Raw genomic sequence first — 10,890 nt, forward strand, 5'->3', positions numbered from 1 at the left:
ACGGGACCATTAATTTTTTTTTTTAAGTTTTTTGGGGGGTGGGTGTCAAGAAAGGCTAAGGGAAACCTAATGGGGCTCATGACTTTGCCTGCTGACTGGTTTCAGAAATATATGGAAACTTTGTACTACAGACACACCCTGTAGTCAAAGAAGGTACCTCATTTTTTAGCTCTCATGCACCTGTTTTTAATGAGACTAGAATCGGTAACATTGCTATACAACAAAGAAAATAATCAATAAGTACTGAAAATATGCCTACATGCAAATCTAGAGGGGCAGCATATAGGGATAGAGACTTAGTGTACTTGCCCCATTTTGCTATGAACCTCAGCCTGCATTAAAAATCAAGTCTGTTAGGGTTGAGGGTGTAGCTCAGTAGTAGAGTATCTATCTTGCATGCCTAAGGACCTGAATTCAATCCCCAGCACCACAAAAAATGAAAAAGCCTATTAAAAATGTATACTTATGCTAAGTTCTCAAGACAGTAAGCATTGTTTTTGTTTTCTATTCATTTCAGGGAAGAAGTGAATGAAAAACTTCGAGATACCGCAGATGGGACCTTTTTGGTACGAGACGCATCTACTAAAATGCATGGTGATTATACACTTACACTAAGGTGAGTTAGAAAATGCAGCTGAGATTGGGGTGTTCGATGTGACACAAAAGCATACTTCATACTTCTTAGGGAATTATAATACTGTTATTTTTACATGGTATTTACAGGAAAGGAGGGAATAACAAATTAATCAAGATATTTCACCGAGATGGAAAATATGGCTTTTCTGACCCATTAACCTTCAATTCTGTGGTTGAACTAATAAACCACTACCGGAATGAATCTCTAGCTCAGTACAATCCCAAGCTGGATGTGAAGTTACTGTATCCAGTATCCAAATACCAACAGGTAATCAAAACTGAATTCCTCAGGTTATTATGTTGAGTAGAGAAGATACTTTCAAATGTAGAAAACATTTCATGGTAGGTGAATCAGATTTGAAGAACTTTACACTGTGATCAAATTGCAGTTTTACAATTGCTAAGTCAAACAGTAAGTGTAAACTGTTTTTTGTTTCTGTGTTGCCTTTTTTAAGCAGTTGTTGATTTAATACTACTATCAACTGATTTTTCGTGTTTCCTCTAATCCTTTTAGGATCAAGTTGTCAAAGAAGATAACATTGAAGCTGTAGGGAAAAAATTACATGAATATAACACTCAATTTCAAGAAAAAAGTCGAGAATATGATAGGTTATATGAAGAATATACCCGTACTTCCCAGGTGAGTGTTGTGTTAAGTTAAACTAAAGTTCAGAGCTCTGAGTTACCAGACCCTAACACACATTATATTCAGCTCCAAAAAAAAAAAAGAAAAATGAAAAAAAGGTTGAGATTGTGGATGAAGTGGAGGAGGGAGATACTTACTCATGAGTCACTGTTGGCTATTTTAGCGTTAGATCTCTAAACTAATTAACTTGTAGTTAGCAGAATAATAAATTAAATCCACGTGACAACTGAAGGGGTCATGGTTTTAAGTTGATTTCACAAAAGTCCCCATTGAAGAGTTGTGTTTAGGCTGGAAGTCTGGTCTCTGAAATGGAGATTCCATGTTCAGAGATCCTGTAATGAAAAGGAGAAGCTGCCTTTGCTGCCGTGCTTTTAGAGCCGTGTGCCCCTCTGGGACAGCCCGGGGGAGAAGGCCACACAGGCACTGTACACTGAAATGACTGTTAGGAGGGAGAAAGCTGAATCATTCTCCACTGATTGAGGACACTCTCCATGTATTTCTGTGATCCTGTGCTAACAAGATTTTGTGAACTCTCACCCCACCAATAGTACAGTCAGCCCTCCGTTTGTAGGTCTTTCATCCGTCTGAACATGAACATGCTTTTCTCTTGTCTGTACTCCCTGAAGGATACCACCCAGTGTTCACACAGCATTTACACTGCATAAGTAATCTAGAGAGAGAGTACACAGGGTGAAGGCTATAGTCTCAGTGAGCATCCTGCATCGCTTTCCAGAGGGCCTGAGTGACCATGGAGCTGGGTATCAGGAGAATGGTGGAAGGTCTCTCCTGGGATACCCTGGGATGACTTACTTATAAGCTGCCTGATACAAATTAAACTGCTCTCTGACATTGTCTTATGCTGGTACAGGAAATCCAAATGAAAAGAACAGCTATTGAAGCATTTAATGAAACCATAAAAATATTTGAAGAACAGTGCCAAACCCAGGAGCGGTACAGCAAAGAATACATAGAAAAGTTTAAACGTGAAGGCAATGAGAAAGAAATACAGAGGTGAGTGGACCACCATAAACATTTTTGTTTTACTTGTACTAGAAGTAACCGGTCTTTTAAAACTGCTTATACTAATGACCACTTTCTTTGCATAGTTAAAAAATGACTAGACCGTACTCTTTTTTTTTGGTGGGGGAGGAACCAGGGATTGAACTCACAACCTCCTGCATACCAGGCAGGCTCTGATGCCACTGAACTAAATCCCTGGCCTCAGAACGTATTCTCTATCTAAGGATGCTTATCGCACTGTGATCTGACAATGACACTTTTTGTAAGCTCTGGGGAACCTACACAGTGTACTCAGACAGACACGTTTCTCCTCCTTGTAGGATTATGCATAATTATGATAAGTTAAAGTCACGGATCAGTGAAATTATCGACAGTAGAAGGAGATTGGAGGAAGACTTGAAAAAGCAGGCAGCCGAGTATCGAGAGATTGACAAACGTATGAACAGCATTAAGCCAGACCTCATTCAGCTAAGAAAGACGAGAGACCAATACTTGATGTAAGTATTAGAAACAGAACCCTGGGCACGAGAGACCGGTAACTGCTACAATGAAGGATGCGTTCTGACTGCATTGTCTTCTCAAATTTGTTTTGCAGGTGGTTAACTCAAAAAGGTGTTCGGCAAAAGAAACTGAATGAGTGGTTGGGCAACGAAAACACTGAAGAGTAAGTGGCCGCAAAAAATGGGGAGAACAAAGGGTTTTCTCAGTTTAGCTGACTTTATTTTAATAATAAGTGAGAAAATTCACAAGAGTTTGGAACGTCTCACAGGAGAAAAATGTATGAACTGAGTGTCGTCATTTAGAAATGGTGTACAGTTTCACTGAGAGGGACTTGGATTTATTTTTATCCATAATTGTATAAAATAGAGCTATGGGCCCCTATAAGCATGTCTCTGAACATCTGAAAAAAAAGATCCCAAAATATTTTTGGAGCAATCAGAGAAGAAAACAATTATGTTTAGTATATTCCGAAGGTTAAGTATATGTTTGGCTTGAGTTATTTGAAAACTGGCATTCTTCCTAGACAATTCATTTCCAGATCTAAACTGCGTAAACAGGATTATTTAATACATTCCCTTCCACCCAGTTACCCTGGTGTGATTGTTGACCTGATAGTAGAAACAGGATAAGTTATTGCTAACTACTTTTCCTGGGTTAGGGATGGTTTTGCATTGCAGGGTGAAAAGATTGAGAGCAAAACTCAGTGCAGGGCGGGGCCGGCCAGGTCAGCCATGCGATGCTTGGTCCAGTAGGGTTAGGTCGGAGCAGGACGAAACCAGGTAGAAGGGACAGGAGGGCTCTTACTGGGGGAGGCGCTGGGGCAAGGTGGGGTACCTGCACTCTTCCCTCAAACCGCCTCTCCTGCCTGCTCAGCCAATACTCACTGGTAGAAGACGATGAGGATTTGCCTCACCATGATGAGAAGACGTGGAATGTCGGCAGCAGCAACCGAAACAAAGCTGAAAACCTGCTGAGAGGGAAACGCGACGGCACCTTTCTGGTCCGGGAGAGCAGTAAGCAAGGCTGCTATGCCTGCTCCGTGGTGTACGTATCTCCAGCAGGCTGGGTCGCTGGTTGGTTTTGATCAAGAATTTAATAAAGGTCTAGCCTTGAAGAATCACATAGTACAATAATGTAAAAGAAGAAGTAAATTAGACATAAAGTGGTTTTATAGTCTAGCCACGAGTATTTGTCGGTAAGACCCAATAGCAGGAAATCTACCGTTTAACAGAAGACTGGGGTTTGGGTTCCAGTTGGGTGCAAATTAATCATGAGACGTCAGTGAGTCTCTTAGCGTTGAAACAGAAGCAGCTATGCCCACGGCAGCCTCTTCCCCTTATTTCCCTCCTAAAGCTCTCAGGGCCAGAACTCGAGGCTGCTCACTTAGAACAGCACCTGCACAGAAGGTCTGTTTTAGAAAAGGGTGAGAACAGGAAGAGACATTATTATTTCATAATAGTCTGGGGAGTACTTTAAAAAGGGAATCTTAGGTCACTGGCATTACTGTGCTGAAGTAAAAGTCTTTTAGTAGAAAAATATTCTAAAAGTACATTATACTCTGTGAGCAACCTCTATTTAAGAACTATTTCTTCAGGAAAGAAGGAGCGAGCCCTTTCAGTAGCATAAGGGAACAGGATACAGAAAAGTGCAGGCAAAGAATTGAGTAGACGTTTCTAAGTGAGCCTGAAAGAATCCTATTAATGATTACCAGTTGAGCAGTAATGCTGCTGATCTTACAGCAACCCCATGTTTGGAAGCTGCCATTTGTCACCTGTCTGTCCTGGCAGACACCTGACATCCATTATCTCGTTTTGTGTCTCAGAGGAAATTACATGTCTATTACAGACATGTTGCTCACGTCCTCTTTTTACATCAGTTTAAAGATGAAACTACAGAGCTCAGTGAAGCTGGTCCAAGAGTTTGTCCCTACCCGAGTCCCTCAGCCAGTCATTAAGTGACACCCGGGTGCAAGCCACAGCCACCTCGGACTCTGTCCCCAGGCTAACGGGCTGCATACAGAGAGTGTGGTTCTTATAGGACAGTGACTTTATTAAACTGTCCTGCAGAGTTGTGAGTTCCAGACAAACTGAAGCAGCTCTTGTTTTTTATGTCTTCCCAGGGTGGATGGCGAGGTCAAGCATTGTGTCATCAACAAAACGGCAACTGGCTATGGCTTTGCCGAGCCCTATAACCTGTACAGCTCGCTGAAGGAACTGGTGCTACATTACCAACACACCTCCCTCGTGCAGCACAACGACTCCCTCAACGTCACACTAGCATACCCGGTATATGCACAGCAGAGGCGATGAGCGCTGCCCTCCGATCCTGTTCCTGACCTTCAGCCACCCGAGGCCTCTGGGAAGCAAAGGGCTCCTCTCCAGCCTGACCTGTGAATTGAGCTGCGGAAACGAAGCCTTCGTCTCTCTGCAGATGGGACTAGAGCTTTCTTGGACAAAAAGAAGTAGGGAGAAGGCACACAGCCGAGGGCTGCAGGATGATCAGCTGTTTCTAACCTGGACTGCTTATCCTTCTTTTTTTTTATTTTGGTTTAATTTAAAGCCACAATACAACACAAAGAGAAAAAGAAAGGCAACAATCTCTGCGTGCAGGGACAAAGAGGCCTTTAACCATGGTGCTTGTTAATGCTTTCTGAAGCTTTACCAGCTCAAAGTTGGGACTTTGGAAACCGGAAGGAAAATGGGGCTAAAAGAGCCCATGCCTGAGGGTGCTGGGTCCAGCCTGGTGAAGCCTGGGGTTGCTGTGCACGGAGAGCCCAGACGCGTCGCACTGTGGATTATTTCATTGTCTAACAAGTGAATGATATGTAGCAGAAAGGCACTTCCGCTCACAAGGGACACGTCAGAAGGACATCAGTTCACGTATGTTCAGAGGAAAAATCTGTTGTAGCAGAGTGCCAGAAAGTGTTTAAACTTGTCAAAACGAAAAACAACCCACCAACAGAAAAATGGAGCTCGGAAAACAGGACTTAAAGTGACACTCAGTATATAAAATATGTACATAATATTGGATGACTAACTATCAAATAGATGGATTTGTATCAATACCAAATAGCTTCTGTTTTGTTTTTGCTGAAGGCTTAATGCACAGCGCTATGCAATTCTTATTTTTCATTAAGTTGTCATCAGTTTAAAATGTACTTTTGGAATAAGCTTCCCCTACTCCAACTTTTGTTGCTCGAAAATATTGTTGTCTGTCCCTGATTTTTGTTCATATTTGTTTTGTTGTTTTTTTTAAAAGAAATGTACAGAATGCCAGTAAAAAAGGCTTCAGAATTAAAACTATGAAATATTTTACAGTTTTTCTTGTACAGAGTACTTGGCTGTTAGCCCAAGGTTAAAAAGTTCATAACAGATTTTTTTGGACTAAATGTTTTGTTGGGCAGTGCCTGATAAGCTTCAAAGCTGCTTTATTCAATAAAAAAAAAAAAAGAGAAAGATGTATGACTTTGACAAAGTATGCTGAGTCCAACAATATTGTTTTAAGACTCTTAAAATACGGTACCTGGCAATGTTGTTTTTTAATGAATTGTGAACTTCTTGAATCTAGGGAGCAGGGACGTTGCACCAGGTGGGGTGTGGGAGGGGGTGGTGTGGTGCGCACTTTCTCACGATTACAGAGAAGTGAGTTACTGCAAAGTGAAATTGTTTATATTTCAGTCTTTTCCCACTTTGACTTGCTAGTTGGTGTCAGTTAGTGACAATTACAAACCTACTGTAATTCTTAACCCAGTGCAGCTGGCCTGGGCTTTTGTGTTTTTGTTTTTGTTTTGATTTTTTGATTTTTTTGTTGTTGTTGTTATTCCTATGAAGGAAGAGCTGAGAGTCTGTCTTTGGGTTCCTGGAACAGCGCTCCCCTTTGTTTAGCACACTGGTTTCAAGGTATAATCTCTGCATTTAAAATGTGTATTGTTTTTTCTTTCTAATGTGAAACTAGTCACGACAACCAACATTCATTTTAGAAAAAACACGATCTGAAAAAAATAGGTTTTAGCTGGGTGTTGGTTATTTTCCTAGCTTTCCATTGAATTTAGAACACATAGCAAGGAGATGCAGTGCATGGCGACTGCTGTGGGCTGTGTGGAGCTTGTTCATGTCATGGCCGTTGGAGGAATCCAGAGGAGGACCCTGCTCATTCATCTAAGTAACTGTGTGTTATACTTCACTCTGGGGAAAGGCAGGGGGTGGAGGCCTCATTCTGAGAGTTCTCCCTCCCCAGTTTATATATGCAGAAGTTGTTATGTTGGAGAATGTTGCCGAAAGCGTTCATGTATTGGGAGCAGAGAAAGCTATTATAGTCACGGTCACTGCCCTGGCGGATTGCAATGGGACCTTACCATTTCTGTGTCCCTTTCTCCATATTAGTTTCACTCACAACTTTCTCTCCCCTTCAGAAACACGGTGAGGATAACTTGATTTGTCTTTTAAACATTCTTCCCTTTAAAAATCTTTTGGAAGAATCAGCCTTAGCAGCTGAGTTAATGGTCTGCAGAATGTATTACTTTTCTTTACATAAAGTCAGTCTTCAGCTAGACTGTCAGCCCTCAAACTTGACTTCTGACCTGACATCCCGCTCTCATCTCCAGACAGGTAGTGTTCTTCCTGATTTTAGTCTGTGTCTGTGTTTTAAAACTGGTGGTCAGATCTTGCCACATCATGTAGAAGTCTAACAGTTAATAGTAGTTTATAAACTAGGTATGTGTGTTTGTTTTTAAGGGGAGGGGTTGTTTTTGGTAGCACATCATGTATACTATACAGTACAAGTAATTCTCATTTAATTTTTAAACTAGATCTGAGATTGTAGTTTTCAGTGAGACACTCAACTTTGTTACCATTTTTTGCTTCAACACTGCTAGATGACATGCTACGAGGCAGTCGCCTCGCTCTTGCATCTCATAAACATAAGTGCAATAGATTTTTCATCAAACAAAAGGAAGAATTTATTGTTCCATTCAACAGCTAGTTACATCATACCTATTCTGCCGAGTGCATCTTTGATGACTGTGTAACTTACCCGCCCCTATTGCCCTCCTAGCTCTTTGGCCGCCAGGGCTCTTGCGGGTTTAATCAGTCATCATCTAACTTTGTCTGAGAGGCTTGTGACTATGAATGGATGCAGCAGAGGCACTCCTGATACACGCTTTATCCATGCATCGGTTTTTCCCACTCAGTGTAGCATCCTAAAGACAAAGCCGGAAGCCAGCTGCAGAGAGGCTACGATAGGGCTAGAGCAGGGGAGTGCTGGGACCTCATGTTCCGCACCAGAGTGATTATAACTGCGTAAAAAGGAAAAAACAATGTGTTTGCAAGGTGACAATGTCACTGACCTAGATATATGTATATATGTATATGTGCATGGACTGTGTTTCCAGTACACCTTTCAGCCAAACAGATTCGCAGTGAGTTCAAGTACATAACAAGCAAATGTCTAGTACAGTTACTGTCTATGTGTATGGGTTGCTTTTTCCTTTGAGGTTGCTTTGTCTTAGTAAGGTGAAAATTGTTTGCAAGTGCAGTGAGAAGTTCATCATTCTTTGACTTTATTTCTGCTTTTAGAAGTTACTCCTTTTAGGGAGCAGGTCTGGATGACTCCTTATCCTGGAAATCCTTATTAGTGTGTCAAGTCAAGGTGTTTGTGAGCTGTCACCGTGGGGACCCAATTGCTTTGTCATATAGCTGGTTATGAACTAGTCATGTGTTGGGAAGTCCTACTGATGTTCCTTACTGGGAGAAAAATTCTGCTGGTTTAACAACTGTGCTTTTGCTGTGCGTGGTATCAAGTCAGCTGAAAAGCAGACCCTGTTTTCTTTGAATTTAGGGTCATTTTAAGGAAGGGGCAGTTTAAAGCACAATGCCTCACATGGGACAAAGTTCCAAAATGCCAAATTCTTATTTTTGAAAAATCAAGTTATATAAAATACTAGAACAGTGGGTGGGGAGGGAGTGGAATTGGGTATTTGGAAAGACCATCCAAACTTGTCACCGTGAGATAGCATTAGCTGCCCAGGATGCTGCTATTTAAAAAAGAAAGAAAAAAAAAAAGCAAAACAAAAAGAAAAAAAGTCATTTATACATGTGTATTTTTTAAAGCTATGATCTGTTCCATGTTTTTACAAATCTGTTTATATGACGTTGTTAAAATAAAGTTGGTCTTTTGACGAGAGGGAGGATGTCATGGTCAGGTGTAATTTTGCCTTTACAAGGTAACCGGGGTGGGGGGTGGGGGGAGTGTGCCTCCTTGATGTTTTGTTCAAGTTATAGATCAGTGGAGCTATGTCTCGTTTTAAGTTGCTTTAATGCATTGTATTAGGTCTTCATACAGAATAAAGTTTGTTTTGAAACTTAAGATTGGCTTTGAAATTTCAGTTACCACCTGACAACTATTTCTAAATAGCCCACTCACCCTTGGTTTATAAATGCTATTTTTGTTACTCTCAGTGCCCACTTAGCCCATTCATTCCATTGTCACATCTCATTTTTGTAACGTGACAACAATGGACAGTGGCTACATACTTCCTGGTTTAACAACTGTGCTTTTGCTGTGCGTGGTATCAAGTCAGCTGAAAAGCAGACCCACGAATGTGCTCAGTGCTACTTAGATAATTTCACTATACCCTTAAGAGTGAAACAGAAACACTCTCAGGTGATACCACCTCAAGGCACGTTCTTGCTATTATAGCAAAACTGCATTGTCCCTTTATCCCCACCCCCTTCACCATTCATTCCTGAAGGTTGGGTTGACAGTTATTCTATAAGAACGATGGTTGTTGATGGTCTAGTTTGTCTCTTATAAATCTTCATATTTTGAACACAGTGCAAGGCCAGTATGCAGTGGTGTGACACGGGGCTGTACGTGGAGCTAAGCTACACCCCCAGTGCAAGTTACATTCTGTTACTTAATCAAGAAACAACTCCCACTGAGAAATAACTGCCATTGATTTTTATGGCTGGCTGAATAGTGTGCCAGCCTGTATGTTTATGTAGCTCCGCCCACCCAACTACACTCAGGCACAGGGAGGAACCTAGATGGGAAGTATGTAGCCTCAGAACAGAGATAATTACTGCCATGGCAACAATGATAGAATTCCATGTACACCACTGTAGTGATGAGTTCATTTCCTGCCTTTTCCTGCTCAGTGCAGAATCACAGAACTACACTCCCCAGATCTTTATTCTCAGACTTTAGGTTCTCTGATGACTCCACCAACTGCCACATTGTTCCAGGTGAGCACTCTTACTTTCTAGCTCTCAGCCAAGGCTTGGGCAATATTCCCTCCATCTGTCCTTACCCCAAAGGGTAGCTGCAGACCTGTGCTCTTGGTGAGCCTCTGGTTTGTATCTGCACCCCTTTTTGGTTCCCAAACCCATCATCTGACTTATTAATGCTTATTGAATTCTCTCCGTAAGAGTCAGGCACCCCTTTACGATGGTGATACCCTCTGAGGTGTGTCACTAGCTGATTTTGTTGTGTGAACATGGCAGAGTATCTACACACACCTAGATAGCACAGACACATGCAGGCTACAGGCCGTGTGTGTGGTGCAGCCCACTGCCCAAGAGAACATGACGAACAAGTGTGTGAAGTTAAAGCAAGCAGGAGAGAAACCCAGTAATACTTGGGGTATGTGGAACTGCTCTGCTACTATTTTACCGTCAACTTGTTTAATATGTAGAACTACACACAAAGTATAGTACTGTCATATAAACCAGTAAGTCATTTATTATCAGTATCAAGTGTGATCTAGCACAGATAATTAAGTATGCTGTATTTTTATACAACTGGCAGTGCAGTAGGTGTTCACATCAACATTACCAGAATCATTTGAACACTGTGTAGGGCTCATCGTCACTAGAAAGGCATTTTTCAGCTCCATCATAACATTATGGGACCACTGCTGTATGTGTGGCCCTTAGTGGAAAAATCATTAGGAGATGCATGATGATAAGCATCTTTCCTGACTGGCCCCTGATCAATACATGGTGTGATTTTTCCCCAGGTGCTGTTCACACGCTTTACCTGATTCTGTCCTTCCACAATTCTAAAAGAGTTACAGGATATGATCCCCCATT

At 41.6% G+C, this 10,890-nt stretch overlaps 1 protein-coding gene across 3 annotated transcripts in view; it reads left to right on the forward strand.

The window, feature by feature from the left end:
- Pik3r1 (phosphoinositide-3-kinase regulatory subunit 1) overlaps nucleotides 1–9,166 on the forward strand; it is a 75,976-nt gene extending 66,810 nt beyond the window's left edge. For all 3 annotated transcript variants that reach the window (XM_003462679.5, XM_063258284.1, XM_063258285.1), the window contains 8 exons: nucleotides 518–616; nucleotides 724–904; nucleotides 1,151–1,276; nucleotides 2,151–2,293; nucleotides 2,623–2,799; nucleotides 2,898–2,966; nucleotides 3,677–3,847; nucleotides 4,923–9,166. In XM_003462679.5, the coding sequence (XP_003462727.2) occupies nucleotides 518–616; nucleotides 724–904; nucleotides 1,151–1,276; nucleotides 2,151–2,293; nucleotides 2,623–2,799; nucleotides 2,898–2,966; nucleotides 3,677–3,847; nucleotides 4,923–5,112 (1,156 nt within the window). In that variant the 3' untranslated portion in view covers nucleotides 5,113–9,166. The remainder of the gene's footprint in view (nucleotides 1–517; nucleotides 617–723; nucleotides 905–1,150; nucleotides 1,277–2,150; nucleotides 2,294–2,622; nucleotides 2,800–2,897; nucleotides 2,967–3,676; nucleotides 3,848–4,922) is intronic.
- The last annotated feature ends 1,724 nt before the right edge of the window (nucleotides 9,167–10,890 follow it).

Source organism: Cavia porcellus, unplaced genomic scaffold, assembly GCF_034190915.1.
Source record: "Cavia porcellus strain 051 isolate PalLab524CR breed Dunkin Hartley unplaced genomic scaffold, mCavPor4.1 scaffold_11, whole genome shotgun sequence".
Taxonomy (NCBI): domain Eukaryota; kingdom Metazoa; phylum Chordata; class Mammalia; order Rodentia; family Caviidae; genus Cavia; species Cavia porcellus.